This window comes from Eumetopias jubatus, unplaced genomic scaffold, assembly GCF_037043125.1.
Source record: "Eumetopias jubatus isolate StellerSeaLion01/CBP00866 unplaced genomic scaffold, mEumJub1_p1.0 scaffold_10, whole genome shotgun sequence".
NCBI lineage: Eukaryota > Metazoa > Chordata > Mammalia > Carnivora > Otariidae > Eumetopias > Eumetopias jubatus.
The window spans coordinates 83,954,104-83,979,150 of NW_028274816.1; the positions used below are offsets into that span (position 1 = coordinate 83,954,104).

At 56.8% G+C, this 25,047-nt stretch overlaps 1 protein-coding gene and 1 long non-coding RNA gene across 5 annotated transcripts; one reads left to right on the forward strand and one right to left on the reverse strand.

Moving 5' to 3' along the window:
- The first annotated feature begins 387 nt into the window (after nt 1-387).
- Nucleotides 388-18,396, forward strand: CANT1 (calcium activated nucleotidase 1). 3 transcript variants are annotated; one of them, XM_028112892.1, is made up of 4 exons: nt 388-481; nt 12,527-13,179; nt 15,081-15,284; nt 16,190-18,396. In XM_028112892.1, the coding sequence occupies exons 2-4, from the start codon at nt 12,549-12,551 to the stop codon at nt 16,558-16,560; spliced, it is 1,206 nt and encodes a 401-aa protein (XP_027968693.1). In that variant the 5' UTR covers nt 388-481; nt 12,527-12,548; the 3' UTR covers nt 16,561-18,396. The 3 variants fall into 3 exon arrangements, with proteins under 3 accessions (XP_027968693.1, XP_027968692.1, XP_027968694.1); XM_028112891.2 differs by lacking the exon at nt 388-481 and adding an exon at nt 6,414-6,985; XM_028112893.1 differs by lacking the exon at nt 388-481 and adding an exon at nt 10,583-11,061.
- Nucleotides 18,397-19,905: 1,509 nt separating this feature from the next.
- On the reverse strand, nt 19,906-25,035 carry LOC114216322 (uncharacterized). Of its 2 annotated transcripts, none has more exons than XR_003610753.2 (4): nt 24,944-25,035; nt 22,656-23,079; nt 21,836-22,009; nt 19,906-21,505 (listed from the first exon to the last, which is right to left on the reverse strand). It is a non-coding gene; the product is annotated as an uncharacterized LOC114216322 (long non-coding RNA). The 2 variants fall into 2 exon arrangements; XR_015769292.1 differs by having other exon boundaries at nt 21,836-22,012.
- Nucleotides 25,036-25,047: the final 12 nt, after the last annotated feature.

The window sequence follows — 25,047 nt, forward strand, 5'->3', positions numbered from 1 at the left end:
CGATCTTTGCTCGGGAAACTGATCAGCTTTCCTAAGTAGCCGATCAGAAGAGCAGAGGGGCTCTGTGATAATGAGGGTAGCAGGAAGGGGTCCGCGCTTCCCCGCCTCCCGGGAGACCACGGGGGTCGACAGGGCCAGGCAAGAGGTCCTAAAATCTCAGCTCGAGAAATTACCCCCGCCTCCCGCTTTTGTCGGGCCAGGGTTCCAGAACAAAGCGGTGGGACGGGCCTGCGGGGTGGTGCCGGCGCACGTCTGCTCCGCTCGCTCTAGTCCCGGCCCCCGGAGAGGCTCGCCGAGCACTAAAAACTACAGCTCCCAGCAGTCCCGCCCGCGCCGGCGCGCAGCCGCGGAGCAGAGGCTGCCGGGAGCACGTCCCGGAGACGAGGCGAGCGCGCCGGGCGGAAGTCGGCCGCCCGCAGGGTCCCGGCCTTGCCGCAGGGAGGCCCCGCCGCCCGCGGGCCCCGGAGCCAACCTGCAGCGGGTGAGTGACGGCTGCGCCCGCGGCCGCCGCGCCCTCCCTCGCGACGGGCCCACGCCACCGCCCTCCCACCCCGCCACGTCCCGCCCCCGGCCCTCAGACTCCCGAGAAACGGTCTCCTTCATCTGACGGGCGGCGGACACCTCCCCCTCCGACTTGAGAGACGCCTGCCCTGACCGACACGCAGGACTCTCCCTGGCTCTGACTAGTGCGGAACACCTGCCCCTTAGGACTAGCGTGGGACTCCCACCCCTCCGACTGGCGTGGGACACCTCCCCCCTCCGACTGGCGTGGGACACCTCCCCCCTCCGACTAGCGTGGGACACCTCCCCCCTCCGACTGGCGTGGGACTCCCACCCCTCCGACTAGCGTGGGACACCTCCCCCCTCCGACTGGCGTGGGACACCTCCCCCTCCGACTGGCGTGGGACACCTCCCCCTCCGACTGGCGTGGGACACCTCCCCCCTCCGACTGGCGTGGGACTCCCACCCCTCCGACTGGCGTGGGACTCCTCCCCCCTCCGACTAGCGTGGGACTCCTCCCCCCTCCGACTAGCGTGGGACACCCCCCCCCTCCGACTAGCGTGGGACTCCCACCCCTCCGACTAGCGTGGGACACCTCCCCCCTCCGACTAGCGTGGGACACCTCCCCCCTCCGACTAGCGTGGGACACCTCCCCCCTCCGACTAGCGTGGGACTCCTCCCCCCTCCGACTAGCGTGGGACTCCTCCCCCCTCCGACTAGCGTGGGACACCTCCCCCCTCCGACTAGGGTGGGACTCCTCCCCCCTCCGACTAGCGTGGGACTCCCACCCCTCCGACTAGCGTGGGACTCCTCCCCCCTCCGACTAGCGTGGGACACCCCCCCCTCCGACTAGGGTGGGACACCTCCCCCCTCCGACTGGCGTGGGACACCTCCCCCCTCCGACTAGCGTGGGACTCCCACCCCTCCGACTGGCGTGGGACACCTCCCCCCTCCGACTAGCGTGGGACACCTCCCCCCTCCGACTAGCGTGGGACTCCTCCCCCCTCTGACTAGTGCGGAACACCTGCCCCTTAGGACCAGCGTGGGACTCCCACCCCTCCGACTAGCGTGGGACACCTCCCCCCTCCGACTAGCGTGGGACTCCCACCCCTCCGACTGGCGTGGGACACCTCCCCCCTCCGACTAGCGTGGGACACCCCCCCTCCGACTGGCGTGGGACACCTCCCCCCTCCGACTGGCGTGGGACTCCTCCCCCCTCCGACTGGCGTGGGACACCTCCCCCCTCCGACTGGCGTGGGACACCTCCCCCCTCCGACTAGCGTGGGACACCCCCCCCTCCAACTAGCGTGGGACACCTCCCCCCTCCGACTAGCGTGGGACTCCTCCCCCCTCCGACTAGCGTGGGACACCTCCCCCCTCCGACTAGCGTGGGACTCCTCCCCCCTCCGACTAGCGTGGGACACCTCCCCCCTCCGACTAGCGTGGGACACCTCCCCCCTCCGACTAGCGTGGGACACCCCCCCCTCCGACTAGCGTGGGACACCTCCCCCCTCCGACTAGCGTGGGACTCCTCCCCCCTCTGACTAGTGCGGAACACCTGCCCCTTAGGACCAGCGTGGGACTCCCACCCCTCCGACTAGCGTGGGACACCTCCCCCCTCCGACTAGCGTGGGACTCCCACCCCTCCGACTGGCGTGGGACACCTCCCCCCTCCGACTAGCGTGGGACACCCCCCCCTCCGACTGGCGTGGGACACCTCCCCCCTCCGACTAGCGTGGGACTCCCACCCCTCCGACTAGCGTGGGACTCCTCCCCCCTCCGACTAGCGTGGGACACCTCCCCCCTCCGACTAGCGTGGGACACCCCCCCCTCCGACTGGCGTGGGACACCTCCCCCCTCCGACTGGCGTGGGACTCCCACCCCTCCGACTAGCGTGGGACTCCTCCCCCCTCCGACTGGCGTGGGACACCTCCCCCCTCCGACTAGCGTGGGACACCTCCCCCCTCCGACTGGCGTGGGACACCTCCCCCCTCCGACTGGCGTGGGACACCTCCCCCCTCCGACTGGCGTGGGACTCCCACCCCTCCGACTGGCGTGGGACACCTCCCCCCTCCGACTGGCGTGGGACACCCACCCCTCCGACTAGCGTGGGACACCTCCCCCCTCCGACTAGCGTGGGACACCCCCCCCTCCGACTAGGGTGGGACACCTCCCCCCTCCGACTGGCGTGGGACACCTCCCCCCTCCGACTGGCGTGGGACACCTCCCCCTCCGACTAGCGTGGGACTCCTCCCCCCTCCGACTAGCGTGGGACTCCTCCCCCCTCCGACTGGCGTGGGACTCCTCCCCCCTCCGACTCAGGGGACTCCTACCCTGCTCTGACTCTTTCCTCCTCTGGCTTGAGGGATTCTTCCCCCCTCCGACTATCATGGGACAACTTTGGACCCTGGAGGACTCCTTTTCCTGGCTCACTGGGACAGCTGTCCCAGAGTCCAGTCCCTTCCTGCCCACCCCCCACCATGATTTTAGTACCCCTTCTGTGACGCCGGGTCTCTCTCCCATTAGGGAGCCCTCCCCTCTCCGTCTGGTACTTTGTCACACCTGCAGCAGGCCAGCCTCCCCCAGCCCAGGCCTCACTTTCCTTCCTGTGGCACCCCGACCGTCCACCCTCCTCCCGCTCCTCCATCTGGCCTGATGCCCTCGTCCCTGGGTTGTGGCGCCTCCTCCGCCATCCCTGTTGCTTGGTGCCTTCCCTTTGTCCTGTGTGTCTCCAGGCTTGGCGGGCCCCCGGGACTCACAGTCACTCTCCTGTCTGCCAGGTCCAGCTTTCTCCCAGGCACCTTAGTGTCCCCGGGAAACCACCGTCTCTTAGCACACCAGCCTCCCTTGTCACTGTTGCCCCAGAGTGCATGCTTGACGGCTTTCCCTAGCACGTTTTCCACAAAGCATAGGTTTGGGACCATGCGTCTGCTGATGGCAGCTGCGTCTTGCTGGCTCCTCAGTGGAAGGACCAAAACTTGGCAAAAGCATAGGGTCACAGGAGGGTCCGTGAAGAGGAAGCAGGTGCTGCAGCCTCTCCTTCCTCTCCCTTTTTGGAGCTGTACTGGGACAGATTCCCCCCACCCCCACCCCGCCCCGAGCTCCCAGCCCCACCCCACAGGCCTCTGAGCAGGACAGTCCAGCCTGGACCTGAGGGCTCAGCGGCCAGCGGCGTCCCAGGGCCCCTCCCTGACGGCCTCAATCAGCCTTCTATTCTGGCCTCCAGGGCCCCACTGAAAGATACATTGACGGGCCAGTCTTCTCCCCTCTGGACTGGGGCGGGTGTCTCACCCTGGGCGGGGTGGGGTGGGGGAGGGGGAAGGACGCCCGTGAAGCGTGCGTTTGTTCAGGCGGTGGCCTGGAGACTGAGCAGTCTTGGTGTGCTCACTGGACCTGATCATAGAAGTCGTGTCACACCCCAGGGCGGTGGAGAAAGTCCTAGACTTGCAAGTGTATAGGAGCCACTTTGTGTCCCCTATGGTCCCTCAGTCAAGGTGTCCATCTGAGCATTTGATGCCTTCTGTAGCTAAAGCCTTCTTCCCCCTAAAACTGTACCGTATCTGTGGTTCCTGCCACACTTCCACGGCCACAGCCAGGTAGTGGATGTGTTGGTTTCAGCAGTTGGTGCAACTGTGCACCTCATCTGCCCTGCTTCCTGAGCCACAGAGGTGATGCGGACAGACCTGGAGTGTGACAGGAGCAGGCCTCCCTTTTGTGGTGTGCCCCCCCCCCATTCCCTGTGTGTGGCTTCTGAGGTGGGCTTGGGCAGGCTCACAAGTACCCAGCCCCTTTCATCTGAGTCTTAAGACCCTCACGGCAGCCGTCTGGAGTCGCTATGCAGAGACCTGAGTGTTTCCTCTTTCAAAAACAGCATCTCAGATCTGAGACAGCAGTCCAGTGTCCTGAAATGGATCAGCACCGTGACAGGGACGTCATTTCTGTATCGTGTAGACCTTTGTGGAATGGTACCTGGGACACTGGAGGGAAAATTTAACAAGTGCTCGTTTCCTTTCACTAATACTCTGGACTGTGGCTTTAGGACTTTAATGTGGATTTTCCTTCTCATGAGACCAAGACAATTATTTAGACAAAAACATCCTGATAATAGGGAAATCTGGGAAGATGTTCAGTTTTTCTTTTTGTGCATGTTTCTTTTGACTCCTGCTTGTTCATCGGTAACAAGTGCAGTCATTACCTGGAACTCACAGCTTGGGGTTCCCAAGCAGAGTGCCGCTGCGTCCATGTTCACCCGGGGACATGCCGTGGGGAACGAGGCATCACGCAGACCCTGAGTGACAGTGTGGAAGTGTCAGATCCCAGTGCATCCAGAATGGCTGCAGGGGGTCCTGCCGGGCTGTGTGGGGCTGTGTGCGTCTTGCCCTGCTGACCGCTGTGTCCGTGGGCCCGGCCCTGGGGAAAACAGGACAGAGGATGGGTTCGGGCAGGTGCAACCCCACTGATTTGGGTGGATGGTGGAATTTTTATTGCATCCCGTTATTTTCACGCTCTCTGGAAAACAACCCTGATAATGGGGAGTGTTGTTTGGGACGTGGCTTTCGACTGGAAGGGTAACTTTTTGCTGAAAGTCCCCCTGATGTATAATCTTGACGCTACAACTTCACACACAGCCCTCCTGTGATGTAACAAATGCAAACAGTGCCGGGCTCTGGAGCTGTGCCGCCCACGCTGTGGACAGAGCTGTGCGTGGGCGGTCCAGCCCCTGGGAAAGCTGGACATCCTTTCCCTGTCTCCATTCTGTGGTTGGCAGAATAACAGCCCCCCCAAGATGTCCACGTCCTAACCCCCAGAACCTGCAAGTATGTGACATGGCAAGGGGGAGGGGGCGAAGGTAGCAGATGGAAGGAAGGGTCCTCATCAGCTGACCTTGAACTAGGAAGTGCATCCTGGATTATCTAGGTGGGCCCAGTGTAATCATGGCTGGTGGAAGTAGAAAACGGAGGCAGAAGAGCAGGGGTGGGGGTAGCAGAAAGACGCAGGACGCGATGTTGCTGCTTGGAAGGTGAAGAGGGGCTGCAAGTCAAGCAACGCCCACACTTCTAGAAGGAGGAGCCGTCCGGGAGGAGGGTTCTCTGTGGGAGCCCCTGATTTTAGCCCAGTGGGGCCCATCAGACTTCTGTCCTGCAGGGCTGTGAGTGTGTGGTGTCAGGCCGCCGCATCTGCGCAGAGTGCGCACAGCAGTAATAGAAACCCCACTTCTCTCAGGAGCTTAGCTTATAAACAAAACACAGCTGAAAAAGAAGGTATCCTGAGCTGCGTTCAACTTGCTTCAGGAAGCGGTCATGAGTACCTGCTGTATGCAGAGTAAGGGGGTGGGAGGTGTGGAGTCTCAGCCGTTAAGGAAACTGCTGTCTGGGAGGAGGACCTCAGTTAGTCCCTGAAGGACAGACTTGGCTAGTGTGACTTGTTCCTTCCTGGTTTCCTTCTGCTTCTCACCCCCGTCCAAATTCAAAATGAAATTTTCAAGTACAATACAGCCTTGGTGAGTCCAAAGCGGGAGAAGGCCTTGAATTGGGTAACATTTTCTCAGAGCCTGGCCCGCAGTGGGTGTTTGATGTTCGCTCCCCTGAGACACACCCACACTCTTGGAGACTCTGAAGCCCAGGGCCTCTGTGTCACTCTGTGTCACTCTGACGAGCGCAGGGTCAATAGCTGAGCTCTTTGCTCTCCAGCCAGGAAGTGCACGTAGGCAGAAAGCAGAGTGGGGACTGTGACCTGCCTGCCGTCTGGACATGAGCTCTGGAGGACCGTTCAGTTCACAGACCGCGGTGGGGAACGGGGGGGCAGCCGCTGTGCAGGACGGGGGGCCTGAGGGGCCCAAGCACAGTCTGAGGGGGGAGGCAGAGGAGGCCTCCTTATCTCAGTGCTGCGCTCTTGCTTCCTGCCCCTCCTAGATCCTGAAAGGGAGGAGTTTTGCTCTAGCAGCTGCAGTTAAACCTGTTTGTTCTGCCACCTGCCACATACCTGAAGGAAGAGGAGAAGGAGACCCTCTAGGCTGTGGGCTGTGTCGGGAATGGCTGCCACCTTTCATTCGAGCCTTCTGTAGAGTCCTGTGGTGGGTCTAAGGATGGCCCGAGAAGGTAGGGGTGGCCGCTCCCTCCAAGGGCCAGGACAGGAGCGTCTCCCTGGCAGTGCCACTCCCCTTGGAGTCCAGGCACCCGCTTGGGAGTGGAAAGACACAGGGTTACACCTTGCTGTTTCAGGCCTGTGTTGTAAGGAAGTACTAGTGAAAGAAACCAGAAATGTAGGGGTGTCGGTGAGCCATTCTTAACACCTGTCTGAAAAAGAGGGGGTGGGGAAGGCAGTTGGGCCTGGAGCAGCCTGGGTGGTGTTGGTTCCTCTGGGTGACTCTTTCCAGGGACCTTGCCCTGCAGCGTGGCTTGCGCAGGAGAAAGGAAGCCAGCAGGGGTGCAGTCCCCGGGGGATTCTGAATGGGAGAGACCTGGTTGCAGGCCCACCTGGACAGGTGAGTGTGGCCAGCCAAAGAACCCGTGACGTTTTACCATAGCAGCTTGGTTCTAATTTTTCTGGAGATACAAAGTCAGCCCATTAGGCTGCAGGTGGTGGGACCGACCACCTTCTTGTCACAATACAGCAAGTATTTAAACTGCTTCGAGCTTTCGGGGGTGTGGGCAAGGGCAGAGCTTCACACGGGCCCCTCTTCTGGGAGCAGCTTTGTCCATTTGGCACTCACCTTCACTGGTACATTTCAGTTGGTGTTCATGGCTGGAAGTTTGGGGGTGGGGGGGTTGGTTTTGTTTTTGTTTTTATATAAAAACACAAGCTCTCGTTCTGCACAAGACAGGCAGCTCACCGTCATCTGGGTGTGAGCCAGCCTGGGGTTGTGGAGAATAAATGGAAAGGCATCTGATTTTATTCTACGAAATGAAAGTAATTTGTAGGATCTTAATGGAGGGATGAAGATCAAGGTTGGGTATTGATGCAAAGAGAGATGGTTCCAGTGGCAAATATGATTTTCTGGAAGGCAGAGTTCCACTATCACTGGAAGTGGTCATTCTCTTATTAACAAAAGGTGACGGAGCCCCCAGTGCTCTGCCTGTTGGTCAGGTCTTGGGAACCAACCTAACAAGACAGAGCCCCTGCCCTCCAGGAGCTCAGAGTCGAGCAGGGCAGATGGTGACAGTACGGTGCGGTCCGCACTGTGACAGAGCCCCGTCCCAGAAGAGGGGGCACAAAGGACAGTGTGTGAGGAGGTGCGTTTGTTCCCAGGGCTGCCGTGGCAAGTTCCCACAAACATGGAGGCTGGAGACCACACACATGTGTTCTGTCATAGTGCCGAGGCCAGAGATCCACTATTCATGTCACTGGGCTGAAATCAAGGAGTCAGCAGGGTTGTGCTCCCTCCGAAGACTCTAGGGGACAATCTGTCCTTGTCTCTTCCAGCTTCTGGGGGCTCCAGGCCCTTCTGGGCTGTGACCACATCACTCCCCTCTCGTCCTTCCTGGTCACTTGGCCTCTTCTGTCACGGTCTAATGTCCCTCTGCTTTCCTTTTATAAGGACACTCAGGGTTGCATCTAGGGCTCCCCTGGATCATCTTCCCATCTCAAGATCCTTAATTAAGTCACATCTTGCAAAGTCTTTATAGACATATAAGGGGACACTCAGGTTTAGGGGTGAGGCCTGGACACCTTTGGGTATCCACAGGAGGGAAGCTCACTGGTGGGGGAGGGAGTCCTTCACCATAGATACAGGGCAGGAGGGGAAAGGGACAGCAGAAGTATCACTATGGTGGCACAGCCAGGGACTTCCGGATGGTTCTGTGTGGTCAGAGAGATCGTCATCCCAGGGGGGAGAAGCATCACGCACAGGGGCTTGGCTGTGAGCTACGGAATTGTAAAAAGCCCAGCACAGGGGGGCGGGGCGGGGGGAGCTGAGGAGTTTGTCCTTTAGTGGGACAGCTTTGGGATCTGGCAAAGAACTTTGATCCAGATTCACTTTTTAGAAAAATCATTCTATCAGTTGTGCAGAGAATGGATTTGAGAGGGTCTAGACCAGGGACCGGCACACTTTTTCTGTGGAGGGACAGGTAGTCCATATGTTCAACTTCGCGGGCTGTAGAGTCCTTCACATTGCTGCCATGCTCAGTGCTTACAGGATGGGCCAGCCCCTTCTCCTCGGGTTTACTTACAAAGCTGGGCCCTCCGGGCAGGTGAGCAGAGGTGCTAGTGACGTGATGAGGGTAGCAGGCGACAGGAGCAGGCCATCTGTGCCGCGTCCTGCAGCATCTGACTCAGCTGGCTGCGCGGCTCTGGGAAGTCGGCGCTGTTCTGTCACAGTTCACATGCGAAGGAGCTGAGGCCCAGAGATGCCAGCTGGAGCAGCTGGTGAATGGCCTAGTGCCGGATGGACCCGGATGGTCTAGCTCACCAGGAGGCCATGGTGAGGTGGGACCCAAATCCGGAGCCGGGGTACAGACCAGACCAGTAAGGGCTCCTGGCGCCTGCTGGGTTATGAGGAGGCAAGAACGTGACCCAGCTGTTCCCTGGGATGCCTTCTGAGGTCTGGGAGCGCCCTTGAGTGGCCAGTAAATCCCTGAGGGAGCCTGTTCGGGTGCCTGCAGGCAGACGAGGAGGCTCCGCAGCTGGGCCTGCTGGGCCCGGAACTCAGGGGACAGATGCGGGCTAGGAAGGCACGGGGAGCCCTCACTGTGTAGTGGTGGTGCCCCTGGCGACGGAGATCATCTCAGGGAAGAGTCAGAAGAGGTGGGTGGCAGGGAAGGACCCCGAGAGGAGGAAGAGGACCTGGGGGGTGTCACTGTGCAGTCGCACAGTCCCTGCTGGCAGGAGGTTTAGCTGTGGGACACGGAGCATCCTGGAGGGACCGAGGGCTGGTTGCTCTTCCAGGGTGAGGAGGGCCAGGGAGGGACCAAGGTGTCACAGGGTTGGGAGGGGTTCTCTCTCCATTTATTCAGTATCGGGGCTTCACCATTCCTCTTCACGGTGGTGAGGGACGGGAAGGGACCAAGGTGTCGGGTTGGGGGTGGTTCTCTGTTCACTCGCAGATAATCACTCATCTACAATATTTATTGGGTGCTTTCAGCATACCTGAGAGTATAATCTGGAGATCAGATGGCCACTCGGTGGCAGATTTGGACAGGTATGTAGAAGGTGAAGGAACCAGAAAAGCAGGCATAGCTGAACTGTCCCCAAGCAGCAGGATGGGGGCTCTTTTTCCCCGGAGCGCCTGGACCAGGGCCAGGCAGCCTGATGCACGGGCGGTGTGACCCTAGGGGCTCCACCCTCGGTCCCCACATCATCTGTGGGAAGCCAGCGGGCAGCAGTTGTGACGAGATGACCAGTGGCAGGATGACGACTCAGGAATGGAGAGGGGGCAAACCAGGGTCAGTAGGACGACACATCACAATGGTGACACCAGGCTACCACCCGGTGTGACAGCCGGGGGGCGGGGGGGGGGGCAGATGCAGGGCTGTGGATTTGCAGTCACCGGGGTGGGGCCCGGGGCTGGAGCTGACGGGCTGTTGAAGGTGTGGGCGTATTTGTCATACCTTCGGCAAAGGTGTGCAGAGTTTCCACTGTTGGCCCCGCCGTGGGCCCCTGGGGAGTAAGCTCGCAGTGGACCAGTCCCTGCCCTGTGGCGCTAAGGCAGAGCTGAAGTAGTTACGTAAGTTGCAGAGGGCGGTGAAGAGAAGGAGCAGGCTGCCATGCTGGGGAGTGAGCAGGCACGTGGGGGTCGGCCCCGAGCGAGCAGCCAAGTCTTCCTGAGGGACATCCAGAAAAGAAAGTGAGGCAGCCGGACAGGGGTGCATGAGGGCCGCAGGGGTGGTCTGCCGCAGAGGAGCCGGCTCAGAGGGGCGAGGTCCTGGCAGGGGCCCCATAGTGGCGAGGGTTTACTCCTATAGACGTGGTTTGATCTGCTTGCGTGGATAGCAGGGGTCGCTGGCTGTTGGGGGGCAAGTAGGTCGGCAGGGAGGGGCGTGGCAGCAGGTGGGTGCGGTGGAGAGGGGGTGACCGAATCGACAGGCCTGCTGTCAGAGCAGCTGCTGTGGAAGGACGGGGGGGGGGGGGCATGCCTAGGGTCCTCAAGGTGCTCGTGGTTCAGAACTTTTGGTCGCAGTATAATCTCGCACAGAAAAGGGCATCTCCCAGGGTTTCAGTGAAAGTTTTGCCCCTGGGCACCTGCAAACGTGGAGGCTCCCCCATCACCAGCACTATTCCTGAGGGAGGAGTTGGGGGTGAGGAGGTGTGGGGAGAGGGAGTAAGACTTACTTGGCAGTCGTAACTTCTGAATGCGTCAGGAATCCAGGCAGAATTTGGAATAGGTGAGATGTAGGAGTTGAGAGCTCAGTGGCCACGTCATGTGGGAGATGGACGCCGGGTGGCTTGGGCCCAGCTGTGGTTTGTGAAGGCCTGGGGTTGGGCGCAGCAGAGGAGGGGCAGCGGCCGGAACCCCTGTTTCCCAGCCGAGAAGGCTCAGCCACCAGCTCTGTGACCACAACGGAGCCACTTCCTGGGAAGGAGGGAGCCCTCGCCCAGGAAGGAAGCCTGGGACCAGCACCTGAGGTGAGAAGCGGGAGAGCTTCCCGAGCCTGCCCCCCCACCCCCAGTCATGGCACCCTCCTGGCGCCTTGCTCGCTCCTTAGAGGGCCCTTTTCAGCACCTGACCCTATGTCAAAACCTAAACATCTGTCCAAAAGCAAGAGAAGGGAAGGGCTGGCTTCCACGTGGAACCGTTGCCATGTTTTTCCACCCTCGGTGCCAGCGGCCTGTGGTGTGGACGGGAGCTCCTCAGTGGCCCCCACAGGCAAGCTGCATGGACTGGGGTGCAGGGGAGGGGCCCGGGTGGTGTGGAGCTGCCTGGTCCTCGCCCTTCCCCACTGCCGCCTGGCAGTGAGAGGAGCGTCTGCCCCTGACGTCCCGCTGTTGGTTGGCAGGAAGCAGAAATGCCCCCGTGGTCCAGCCAGGGGACTGTCTTAGGCCTGGACAGACTGAGTGACAGCTCAAGCCAGAGTCTGAGAGCCGCAGCCCAGGGCTGATGCTCTGCTGATTCTGCTCCCCCAGCTTGGCAGCTGCCCTGAGACAAATGCTGGCCTGGCGCCGCTGTGGCCACGCCGACCAGGCTGCGTGGTCTACGCTGGGGACGTGAGTGGGGGGCAGGTGGTGCAAAACTGAACTTCCCAGCCACCGCCGCCCAGCTGCGGTGCTGCACCTCGGGAGCAGGGCCAGGGGCCCAGGCCAAGCTAGGCCCAGGTGAGGCCAGCCGTCCTTGGGGGCCAGTGTGCTGATGCTGGGCTCCAGGCCGTGAGGGCCGGCCAGACACTGCATTAATAGAAGGGCGCCAGAGGACAGACTTTGTCAAGAACAGAAGTATTTCCATTTAGCTTAAATCCGTTTTATACTTATATTAGTATTACAGCAACTTAGCCCAGGAGGGAGTCAGGACTCACTGGGTGACCATGCATCTGCTCTGTGCACTGTCCTAGGAGCGCAGGACACAGTTGAGCGCACCGATAGCTACGTAGCGTGATGTTGCAGGGGTGGCAGATGCTGAGGAAGGTGATAAATGGGGGTGCTGTTGGGAGCAGAGCCCTCAGGGAGAGCTTCTCAAATGAGGTGACATTTGATGAGCGTACACATCTGGACCCTCTCTGCTGCCCTGTCCTGTCCAGACCCCAGTCCCGTCCAGACCCACTCCCTCCCTCACCTGCAGCTGCTCCCTCTTTCTGAGCTGGTAAAGCACCAGCCTACGCAGAACTTGCCCTCACTGAGCTTTCTATCTTGCCATTTGAGACAGAGGAGATGGAATAATCTTGCTTTGGAAAGACTTCTCGTTCTGCTGAGTAAGAGTAAATAAAGATATTGCTAGAATCAAGGTTTAATTAAGCCAAGGAGGTAATAATGGCCACAAAGTAGTGGCCGTGCCGTTCTGGGTAAGGCAGCCTTCAGGCCGTGCTGCACCTTCAAGTAATTAGAAAGCCACTGTGCTTTGCAGGTCGCTGACCCCTGTCCTCTCTGTCTGGGTGCCCAGGTCCCGCCTGCCCTTCAGTCTGATGCCCGTCCAGCCCTCCAACCACCTGGAATGGAATGAGCCTATGCACTCCCTCCGGATAAGTGTGGGGGGCCTTCCGGTGCTGGCGTCCATGACCAAGGCAGCAGACCCCCGCTTCCGCCCCCGCTGGAAAGTGATCCTGCCGTCCTTTGTGGGCGCTGCCGTCCTCTGGCTGCTGTACTCCCACCGCCCACCCCCAGGCAGGCCCCCCGCACCCAACGCCCACAACTGGAGGCTCAGCCAGGCACCTGCTGACCAGTACAATGACACCTACCCCCTGTCTGCCCCCCAGAGGACGCCGGGCGGGACTCGGTACCGAATCGCGGTTATTGCTGACTTGGACACAGAATCTAGAGCCCAAGAGGAAAATACCTGGTTCAGTTACCTGAAGAAGGGCTACTTGACCCTGTCAGACAGTGGGGACAAGGTGGCCGTGGAGTGGGACAAAGGCCACGGGGTCCTGGAGTCCCACCTAGCTGAAAAGGGGCGGGGCATGGAGCTGTCTGAGCTGATCGTCTTCAACGGGAGACTCTACTCTGTGGACGACCGGACAGGGGTCATCTACCAGATCGAGGGCACCAAAGCCGTGCCGTGGGTGATTCTCTCCGATGGCGATGGAACCGTGGGAAAAGGTAAGTCGGGCCCTCTCCGTCTCCCGGCTTTGGCCGGGGTGTTGGGGGACGGGTTTGGGTTGACTGTCTGCCAGTTTGGTTTGCACACATGTGTGGTAAAGCATTCACACGACCAGAAGGAGGGACCGCCAGGTAGAGCCATCTCCCTCCTGCTTCTGACCCATGGCCGCCCCACCCCAGGGCCAGCCTCACACCAGTCGTCTCTGCAGTAGGAGCTTGTTCCTAGAAGACTGGCCGGGAAGCGGGTCCTTTCCAGGACAAGTTTGTGGGCCCTGTCCACTGCTGCTCTCGGCGCTCCTGGGAACGAGTCCCTTCTTATATCTTCAAAGGTATCTTCAGAGCACGTGGGAATGACAGCCCCCAAGTGTCTTACCTTTAAAGCCATGGTGTCAGATTGCTCCCATTTTGAACTGAGACTTTATTGAAAAGGTAAACGTAGTCAGTTTAGCACTCCTTTTTGAAAACACAGCAGCAGGAGGGTCTGTGCGTGAGTGGCAGTGACCACCCGAGTGGGATCCGAGCTTGGAAATCCTCTGTGACCCGCTGCTCTGCCGTGTGCTGGAAAGGAATTACGGCTTTCAGGCAGCGGGGAGCACAGAGCTCCAAGAGGGAGCCACTCGGAAGGGGCAGGGAGGCGCTGGACGTGGTTGGGGGGAGCTGACAAAAGCCTCCGTGCTTGCCCCCGCTCCCCGGGGGGGTGGGGGTGTCTGCACCCTCCAGGAAGCTAAATGCTGCTGGCCTCTCTCAGATCAGAAAAGCAACTAGCTGGGCCTGTGGGACACACGCTGTCTGCCAGCCCTCCCCGCAGTGAGAAAACCCCTTCAGTGCTTGCCCAAGCCTGGGGCAATGGGCAGGGCGCTATCTGGACCAAGTTTCAGAGAAGATACTGTTTGCCCACTTCCTGCCTTAGTCTGTCAGCATTTATGGGCAGCCATTGTAATTCTGTTCTTCCCCGTTGGATCAGGAAGAAAGCAGAGCCTTGGGTTGTCCTGTGGTCAGGTCATCAGAAAGGATGGAAGGCCTGATAATGGAGAGGGTCTTTTCTCAAAAGTGACCCGGGGAAGCTGGCGAGGCCCCTGGGACCACAGGAACTCAGCAGGTCCCCTCCGGACCCACCTGCAGAGAAGCATTCTGCAGGCTGCTGTCATTTCTCGAGGCAGGCTGCAGCTCTGGGTCCTCAGGACCAGCAAGAAGCTTGCAAAACATCTGGGAAAGCAAGCACAATTTAGAACACAGGGTGCAGGGGGATAGCATCCCACCCAGCCTGAGTGCGCTGCAACCTTCAAATTGGGCTCACAGCAAATAAACCTAAGAGGATAAATGCACTGATCGGAGCAGACTCTCTGAGCCCCTGCCAGCCCCTCTTAGCTCCGGCTACTGGCGCTTCCCCTGCTCTCCGTGGGCGCCAGGCACGGTTGTGAGGAACTGCTCTCTGCCGTAATCATAACCCCAAGTGCTTCCTCTTGCCCTGGGTTGGAGGTGATCCTGAGGTTGGGGCATACAGCTTGAGAAACAGAGCTTGGGGATCAGAGGAGATTGACAAGTGGCTGGCTGGGCCTTTGGGAGTGGGGGCTTAGGTGAGGTGTCAGCAGGAGGAGCCATTTGAATCAGTTTGGGAAAGGCTGTTCCAGGAGAGGGTTCCTGGATCGAGTGGCCAAAGATAATGTGACCGGTCCTGGGGGGGGGGGAGAATAGAAGGCGGAGGGAGGTGCCCAGCTGCTGACCCTCTGAGAATGGAGCCCAGAGCCAGGCTGTCCTGCCCCCCGCCCTCTCATCATTGCCTCACGGGAGACCCATCATGGGTGACCTCTGATGCCCAAGGCTGCTGGACCCCACAGGAACCTGGGGAGCCGAGGGGTGGCTGTCATCTCAGGCACGCCCCCTTGTCTCCTTGTCCCCAGGCTTCAAAGCCGAGTGGCTGGCTGTGAAGGACGAGCATCTGTATGTGGGTGGCCTGGGCAAGGAGTGGACCACCAGCACGGGGGAAGTGATGAACGAAAACCCAGAGTGGGTGAAGGTGGTGGGCAGCAGAGGCAGCGTGGACCACGAGAATTGGGTGTCCAGCTATAACGCTCTGCGGGCCGCGGCAGGGATCCAGCCTCCAGGTAAGGGACTGGCCCCGCCTGGGGGGTCATCGGACAGATGATGGTGTGCTGCGCGTGCGCTTCCTCCGAGCGTTTGCTTCAAACCACAGCAGTGTCGTTTCGGGCTCAATTTTGATGATTTCTGTCTGTGATGGCTGCTCCCAGCAGGCCAGTGGCTTCTGGGGACAAGTGAGCCATTTGCTCTTCCTTCACTCGCCCTGACAGATTGCCTCCCACCATCTCAGACTGCAGCCCCCTCCTGCCTGAGCTCTCTGGCTGTTCCCTGAGGGCAGGGCCTGGGCCTCGCCCCTGACCCAGTAGAAGCAAGGTGGACAGGGCTTGGGCTCTTCGCCTCATCTTCCAAGAGTTGTCGGGGTTTGTGGTGGGGAGTTGTGGTGCTCGGAGCGGCCAGGCAGCTCTGGGCTTGGGGAGCATGACGCTGAGGACGTTGCTTCGCCCTCCAGATAGGGGGTATGCTACTTCCTTTTCAACTTCAGGGCAGCCTCTCCCCTGAGCCTCCTCTGCCTCACAAACCAAACCCGCTTGTTTATCTCGCTCCCTTCCCCCGGCCCCGCCCTCCGTGTTCCTTAGCACCAAGGAAGCAGAAATGCAGACAGAACTCCCGGCCGCAGGTGACCAGAGATGGGGTGCCAGGGCCAGGACGGCCTGTGTGGTCTTTGTCGCCCTGGGTAATCGAGAACGAGGACAGGTGGAGAGGCCCGTAGGACAGAGGATCGAACGGGGACGCCGCCCCGGTGGACAGGACAGGCCACCTCGCGGCATCGGCAGCGGGAAGCCCGTGCGGGGAAGGAGGCCCTGCAGGCGCGCTCCCGCGTGGCGCTCAGTCCTGCCCGCACCCAGTCGGCGGGGTGGGGCCGGGCCCACCGGGTGGTCTGGTGACCTGTGGGTCTGTCGTGTGTCCCCAGGCTACCTCATTCACGAGTCCGCCTGCTGGAGCGACACGCTGCAGCGATGGTTCTTCCTGCCGCGCCGGGCCAGCCACGAGCAGTACAGTGAGAAGGATGACGAGCGCAAGGGCACCAACCTGCTCCTGAGCGCCGCCCAGGACTTTGGCGACATCTCCGTCAGCCGCGTGGGGGACGTGGTCCCCACACACGGCTTCTCCTCCTTCAAGTTCATCCCCAACACTGACGACCAGATCATCGTGGCCCTCAAGTCTGAGGAGGACAGGGGCCGGATCGCCACCTACATCATGGCCTTCACGCTGGACGGGCGCTTCCTACTGCCAGAGACCAAGATCGGCAACGTGAAATACGAAGGAATAGAGTTCGTTTAAATTTACGAAACTCAAACTGGCAAGGCCCAGAGGTGGACAGGTTTTCAGCTCCATCAGGACTCGAATTTTATAAAAACCAGAGGACTGCACTTTTCTTTGGTGTTTTGTTTTGCCTTTTTTTTTTTTCCTTTTCAAAACTCCGAGGTGTGTGCCTGATTCAGGGAGTTCAGCCCAGGGGTGCCTGGAGCGGCGGAGCCCGGAGTCCTCAGAGCTGGGAAAGGGGCCTGGTCCCCGCGGGGCCTGGACCCGTGTGTGCGCTGCCATCTGGTGGTGGGAGCTGGTCCCTGCAGGCATCCTAAGCTGGGACCCCCTCCTTTGTAACCCGGCCTTGCCCTTCTTCCATCCGACCTTCCTTTCTCCTCTTTCTGTTTATTCTTCCATTCAATAAATGTTTCTTGAGCTCCTACTATGTGTCAAGCACTGTGCTCCCTCTGGGAAGAAAACAGCGAGTCTGAAGTGGACCTGCCCGTCAGGAACTCCCAGGCCACCTCCTTTTCTTCCTTCTTCGTCAACTTCGTGCATTAAATCCACTTCTCCAAGTTCCTGGAAAAGAATCTGTCTACACTGCAGAGAATTACAGGGCTGTGTGGGTGAGGGCAGGCCTCCAGGGACGCATCTGCCCCAATTCTGCAGGAAAGGACACAAGCCTGCTCGTTTGTCCTCAGCCTCACATCAGACCGTCTCCACTTCATGTGACTCACTCCAGTTTTTCCCTTCAGGAAAATTCTTTGGCCATGCAGCACTTTGAAGTTGTAATTATTAACTTACTTTAATTAAACCAATTTCCTTTCTCGGAATCACCAAATCTGATCACACAGAGCAAAGTCCCATAGTTAACTTCATTTCCAGTGGTGGAGGAGATTGGAATTAAGTTCTGACAGTTGGTAAGACAAGTTTTTAAGCATTTCCAAATCCTTGGTCAAAGGACACAAAGGTAAAATGTTGCTTTTTATGAGCAACTCTCAGAAGTTGTCATGCCTTTAAAGACTTCCGCAAATGATTATCTTACTTCCTGACCCAAGTGGCACCCTACATTCTGCCACGCCCACCCTGGGTCCTGGGCGCTGGGCTCTGTCCTCCGGGGTTAGCAAGGACGCCCACCTGGCCCGATGGCTTCTGTCCCTTGACCTTTTATTCCCCTTCTCCAGGGAGCTTTGAAGTCTTCTCTCGAAACTTCGCACAAACGCTGCTTGTCTGCACCCCTGAGCCTCTTCTCCATGCTCCAGGGCAAAGGTAGAGGGTTTAGGACAGGTCAGCCAGGACTGGAGCCAAAAAGGGCCCCACCAGCAGCCCACAGCACCCCTCTCCTGAAGTTCCCTGTCCCCTCAGGAGGATGTGGGGTGCTGTGATGGCCCTGGAAGGGCCATCAGACTTCTCTCACAGACTCTAATACACCTGCTAGGAAGGAACCCAGCGAGGATCCCTTTTGCGCTGCTGTGTCTCTTCCACTATAAAACATCTAGCAAAAGAATGTGACACGTTTCTCTGGAACTGGGCTCCTGCTGGACATAGGCTGGAAGGCCCGAGTCTTTTCTGACTTTGCCTGGCCGGGCTTCCCGACCCACTTCCTTGATAAATGTCACTGATGTTGGGGCTGTGAGTTTTTAAGACACAGGTGAAGTGAGGAAGGTCGGAGGACTTGGGACAGTCACTCAGTTGAGACCTGTCAACCACGGCCTAGGTGCCCCGAAGAGCATTCTCACCATCAGTGATTTTCGACTCTTTTAAAGCTAGACATTTTTTTGTTTCTCTGTCTGCTGCTGTCAGCATAATGATTGTGTTCCTTCCAGCTGGAGCCATTGTTTTGTAAACAATAAAGTGCCAGAGGGGACTGTGTGTTCTCTTTGTCGCCTGGTCTGTGTCGGCTGGAGGCCAAGGGCCTGCGCAGCTCACGGAAGGGTGCGCTCTGTCCTTCTGTTTGGGGTCTGGGGTCTGACATGCCATGGGAGTTCATGGGACAGGCACCATCACAGACGGGGAAAGCCTTTTCTGGAAAATGAATCATCCAGTCCCGACTTTTCCTAAATCTGAAGAAGCGCTTTTGGTCATGATGGTTAAGAAGATGACTGTGAAGTCACTCGCAGGCACCAGTCCTGGCCCTGACACTGGTGCTGTGTGACCTGGGACAGCTTATCTAACTTCTCTGTCCTTTGCATTCCTCATCTGTAAAGGGAAGATGCTGTCGTGAGTAGCCCCTAATGCTTAGTTTGTGTGCACTTGCCCGCTCTGTGGAGCGCTCCAGATGATTGGGTGATGAGGAGGATCCCAGGAAAGAGGTCTAGACCCGTTAGGGCTTCGTTAGTATGACTGTGAAGCTGCAGGGATGAGACCATTCCCAAGGGCGTGCAGGATCCTAGGAAGCTCTACATCAAAGCCGCAGGAGCACTGGAAAGGGAGGGGCCGATGAAGAAGAGAGGCCTGAACTGGAATAGGAGGAACGAGAGTGTGATGTCTTAAAGCCAAGTGTGCCCGCAGAGTCCCTTTTGTCTCTTCAGACCCTCCCTTCCCCTTCTCCTCCCTGCCCTGCTCTGGTCCCCAGAGACTGACCTGAGTGAGCCTCACCTGTGCCCTCTGTGAAGATCCTGACTGGCAGGACGGAGGAGGATGAGCTGGGGGGTCCCCGATTCCCTCCCGCAGGGTTGCCTCCGGCACGATCTCACGAGGCAGGTCCCTCTACTCTCAGCCGACGCTCCAGTGACTGCTCCCTGCCCTCATCCCTCTGGCCTGAGAGTGGTCCGAGCTCCAGATACCACTCTACCCCTTGTGGTGCCCCTACTCCTGCTCACTCACACCTTGTAAGTAGCCCCTTTCTTAAAGCCTCCTTAGTGACCCCAGTTTGGAGCCATCTGTTTCCTGCTGGGAGCCTAACCCATCAAATACCACGGGGAGGTCAAGTAAGAAGGTCTGGAAGTATCTGTGGACTGAGCAACGAGGAGGACCTGGTGTTCTTGGCAGCCCTCGTGAGAACAGTTCCAGGAGAGCCGTGAGGGAGATGCCAGAGTGTGTCAGCCTGGGGTGGGACCAGACAGGGAGTTGCCAGTGGAGGAGCAAGGAACTGAAAACCAGCCCTCAGCCCTCTGAGAAGCCATGAGCCTCTGGACTCACACAGGTGGTGACTTTGGCCCACACGGTACTCTTCATCTGTACAGCACATAACTGATGAGCAAAAAGAAAACTCCCAAAAACCACACTGGAACTAAGTGAAAAAAAGTGACATTAATTTCTTCCCAAATGTTAATCCTGTCATGTGCACTTTAAATTGGTAAGTTTCAAAGTAAAATTGTACCTTAATAAAATTGTTAAAAAGATCTAAATAAAACAAAAATAAAATGCCTTCACACAAAATTCTGAGCACAGACGGTTTTACTGGTGAATTGTACCAAAGATTTAAAGAAGAAATTATACCAAGCCCACACAAAATCTTCCATGATTTTGGACACTTCCCAACTCATTTTATGGGGGCATCACCATCCTGATACCAAAACCAGACAAATATATTACAAAAAAAGAAAAATCTAGACCAGTATCCCTCATGAACATAGATGCAAAAATCTTTGGCAAAAGTTTAGATGGTTGAATCCAGCTGTATATAAAAGTGAAAATAATTCATGAGAAAGTGTGATTTACTCCAGGAATGCAAGGTTGGTTTAATATTCTAAAACCAATGTAATCCACCGCATTGACAGACTAAGAAGGAAAAACCATATGATCATCTCCAAAGATACAGAAAAAACATTTGACAACATTCACTACCCATTCATGGTTTTAAAAACAAGCAAACAAAACTCTAAAGCAAACTAGGCAAAAAAGGAACATCTCTAACCTGATAAAGGGCATCTGCAAAAAACCTACAGCTAATGTCATACTTTGTGCTGAAAGCCTGAATGTTTTCCTCATACGTCTGAGAACAAGGCAAGAATGGCCACTTTCACCACTTCCCCCCCACCATTTAACTTCTTATAGTGAAATCATTTTAAACCACACAGACGTAAAACTTAGATAGTATAGCTCTGTTCCCTTCATGCAGCCCTCTCTGGTGCTAACACCTTACAGTTCCCACGACTGTAAGCACAGTGATCAGGCCCAGGAAACTGACATCGCTCTCATCGCTTTTATTCACAATCGTCTGATGGGATGTCCCAGACAGTGCAATTAGCCAAGGAAAAGAAAGTCATTCAGACTGGAAGAGAAAGCGTAAAACTGTCTTTATTTGCCAATGACAAGATTGACTAGATAGAAAAGCCTAAGAAATCTTCAAAAAAATAGCTACCAGAACTAACAGTTGAGTTTAGCAAAGCTAAAGGATGCACAGTGCCCATACAGAACTAAGTTATTTCTGTGTAGCCACAGTGAAAAATTGGAAACTGTGAAATAGATATAAATAGTTACATATAAACATGTGCAAGATCTATAGACTGAAACTGCAAAACACGGATGAGATCAAAGCCCAAATAAGTGGAACAATATACTGTCTTGATGGATGAGAATACTCAATTTTGAGATGGAAAAAGTCAAAGGACTTCTACTGTCTGGCTTCTGGACTTAATATATATTAAGCTATAAGCAATCGAAGCTGTTATATTGGCAGGACAATAGACCTGTAAATCAAAGGAACACAAAAGAGTCCATAAATACACCCATATGTGTGTGGTCCATGGATTTTGGGCCAAGGTGCCAGAGTAGTATAGTGGGGGAAAGATTGTCTTTGCGTAAGTGGTGTTGGGACAAGTCTTACCTCTATGGAAGCAAATGATTGAAACCCTTAACTCCCACCATTCACAAAATTACCTCAGAGTAGATCCTAGAACTAAATCCAAGCGCTAACACTACAAAACTCCAGAAGACAGCAGACCTTTGGGCCAGGCAGAGACTTCTTCAACATGACACCAAAAGAATGAGACTTTGAGCTTCATCTAGATTTGAAACCTTCATTCTTCAGAAGACGCTGTTAAGATGAAAAGGCATGAAAAGATAAAAACAAAATTTGTAGATCCTATCTGCTAAAGGACTTGCATCCAGAGTATGTAAAGAATGTGTACAACTCAGTAATAAGACAAACAGCCCGATTTAAAACGTGCCTGGGATCTAAATAGGCACTTCACCAAAGAGGATGTACGAGTGACAGGCAAGCGTGTGAGGAGATGCTCAACAGCATTAGCCATTAACACCACAGTGAGACCCCACTGCGCACCCACCAGAGTGGATACAATTAAAAAGACTGGCAACACCAAGTATTGGTGAGGATTTAGAGTGGCTGGGACTCTCAGACAATTACCAGTAGAGATGCAGAATGGCCAGGCCACTGTGGGAAACAGTTTGATAGTTTCTCAAAAAGTTAAACATCTAGGGGCGCTTGGATGGCTCAGTCGGTTAAGCGTCCGACTCTTGATCTCAGCTCAGGCCTTGATCTCAGGGTTGTCAGTTCAGGCCCCACACTGGGCACTGGAACCTACTTAAAAAAAAAAAAAAAGTTAAACATCTGTCATATGACCAGGTAACCCTATCCCTAGGTATTTTACACAAAAGAAAGCAAAGCTTGTGTTCACACCAAGTCTGCTCCCCAAACGGTCCTAAGAGCTTTATTCATAACAGTCACAACCTGGGAATGTCCCAAATGCCCGTCAATGCAGAAATGCATAAGCAAACTATAGTCCGTCCATGGGGGGGGGGGGGCGGCTAGAACAGAGAACCAAAAATGGACCAGTTACTGGTATTTGCAGTGACATGAGTGAATCTCAAAAGCAAAAGCATCGTGCTAAGTAAAAGGAGCCAGATACAAAACATTACATATTGTATGTTTCTATTTATATGAAAACACACAAAGCAGATAGGTGGTTGCCAGGGATGAGGACCGACTGCAAAGGGGCTTAAGGGCACTTTTGGGGTGATGAAAATGTTCTGTACATCATGGTTGTGGTCATGGTTGCTGTCCATATACCTTTGTCAAAACTCATTCAATCTATGCATTTTATTGTATGTAGATTGTATCTCAAGCCAATTTTTTAAAAAGAGAAGTATAGGTTTGAATCCCAGCTCCTTCCCTTCCAGCTGGATAACTGGGCCGATGTTGCCTCTCTGCACCTCTGTCTTCTCACCTACAAGGGGGTTAAGAAGAGTAGCTGCTTCCCATCGGGGTTTGAGTATCATGCGTGTGGACGGGCCGTGGCAGTGCATGGCTGCATGGATGTTGGGCAAGGGGGCGGGGTAGCCTACAAGCTAGCTGAGCGTTCTCTCCTGCCTCGGTGGCAGTGGCTTCCTGGTGACAGCAACATTGTGCACACCATCACAGCCGGGTCCTGGCATCCGTGGTGTCCGGGGCTTTCAGTCTCCTTCTCAGAACTGAGAGGAGCGGGGCATCTCAAGTGCCGGTTCCATGGTCCCCTTTGTGGAAAGCCCCGGGGGAGCAGGTACTCTGATTCCACGAAGAGGCCTCAATCTTATATTTTACTCCCTTCAACTCGAAGGACTTCCCAGGACTGTGGGGCTAAAGATTCAGCATCTTGAGTTTTAAACTTGCCACTGTGAACATTAATAAAAGGGAAACTGGGTTAGAATGGAGCGGGGCGGCCAGCAGGGAGAGCTCTCCCAGCCAGTGCCTGTTGCCCACTGCAGACCCAGCAGGAAGAGAGCACCTTGCACCGGGACCCCACTTGACTACCCCACCTGGTGGAAGGAAGGTTTCTTCCTCCCCCTGCAACAGCCCAGCCAGTGAGACACCCCCATGCTTCTAACTCCCAGTTTACTCCAAGGGGCTTTCTGTCTCTAACAATGCCCCTTCTCTCTATAGAAGAGCCTCCTCTTTGTTTGGTGGACCTGCCTGTGGTTCTGCCATTGGTTGCTTATTCCAGGTTGCAATTCCTGAATAAACTGATTTTTGCTGGTAGGATAACTGGCAGTTTTATTTGTAAAGCTAACGCCACCAACACCTCCCAAAGGACTTCCTTTGTCTCCTTTCCCTGACAGGCAATTTGTTTGGGCGGAACTCCGTGGAAACTATGTGAAGGAAGGTTCCGGAGGTTCTGTGCCAACAAACCTGAAGCTCCTTGATCTGGATGGGATTTTAAAACTCACCACGGTCTCTTTTGCCAGCACTGTTTCCAGATGCTTCTCCTCCTGGATACCTACAGTTTCTTTGGAGGGAGCTAGATGAACCATGCCACTCCCTAAAACCATATGTCTCGGGCAGATAGCCATTAAATGCTTGACCTCGGGGCTCAGTCCCTGGGACCACAGGCTGCCAGGGAGAAAGTGTGTCTCTGCCGGTGGCTCTCAGCCCTGGCTGCACATGGCAGCCACCTGGAAGGCTTTAAAATGCCCATGAATGTCCCCACCCCAGAGATGGAGACTGAGTGGACCTTGGCATCGGGAGTTGGTAAAATTCCCACGTGCTTCTCATGTGCAGACCAGGTTGAGAGCCGCAAGGCTAAAGAGACCTGGGGACAGTCCAAGGGACAGCTCTCATCCAGAACCTTGGGATGCAGGTGACCAAAACAATAGAGGGCATTGATTGCCTCATTTAACCGCAAATCCCAGAACTTGACCTTGACTTCAGGCCAGCTGGAGCCAGGGGCTCAGACCACCGTCAGGACCTCCTGCCTCCGTGTCCTGACTCTGCCCAAATGCCCCCTAGAGGGTCCCTCCAAGAGCCCGAAGCTGACTGTCGCCGCACTGGCTGCCATCACGGCTCCTCCCTGACACTATCCCTGTGGCAAGGGGCCTGCAGGGCTCTGAGCTGTCAGTTCTGGGTCCAACTCTGGGGGAGCCTGGGGTCCTCAGAGCACAGCGTGGGAGTGAGAGAGGGTGCTTCCCCAAGGGAGAACCGTGGGTGCCGCCTCCTCTTGGAGGCCAGGGATGGCTGGAAGCGGGGCTGGACACTTTACAGCCACTCCAGAGGCTTTGTCCCCTGCCCCGCCGGGGGTGAGACGCTGGGAGAACAGCCAGTGTTGGGGGTGGGTGGCATCCTCTGCTGGTGACCAGCGCAGGCTCTGGGGGTCACTGCTGCGCGTGGGGCCCAGCTCTTCCCATTGCTGGCTGCATACCTGAGCATGTTGTCTCATGTTTCAGGGCCTCCCTCCCACTGTCAGGGGGACGACTCTGTGTGGCCTCGCAGAGGGGGGCCTCTCTGGGAGGTCAGGCATGCCAAGCACTCAGAGCCAGGCAGACTCATAATGAGCAGCCATCCTGGCGGCATCCCCCCTGCTGGCAGTGTGCCAGACCCAGGACACGGCTCAGAGCATTCAACGGGAGCCCACAGTCACACCGGCAGGTGCAGACCCTGCCTGTCTGTGCCTACCCTCACTCTGCCTCCCGCTGTCCCCCCGCTTCCCCTCTCTGCCCTCCCCCAACGCCAGCCCTGGGGGCCCGTGCAGCTTAGATCGTTTACGTTCACGTGTAGCTGTTGGCCGTCTTGCTGTGGTTCTGGTCAGCTACGCTGCCTGCCTCGGGCCACTGCCACCCCGACATCCGCAGTCAGAGCTGAGGGGCGGG

Coding starts and splice junctions, on each gene's coding strand:
- CANT1 (XM_028112891.2), top strand. CDS start 6,951: ATGGGAGAGACCTGGTTGCAGGCCCACCTGGACAG. Junction 13,180..15,080: donor CGATGGAACCGTGGGAAAAG/GTAAGTCGGGCC, acceptor CCTTGTCCCCAG/GCTTCAAAGCCGAGTGGCTG. Junction 15,285..16,189: donor GGCAGGGATCCAGCCTCCAG/GTAAGGGACTGG, acceptor GTGTGTCCCCAG/GCTACCTCATTCACGAGTCC.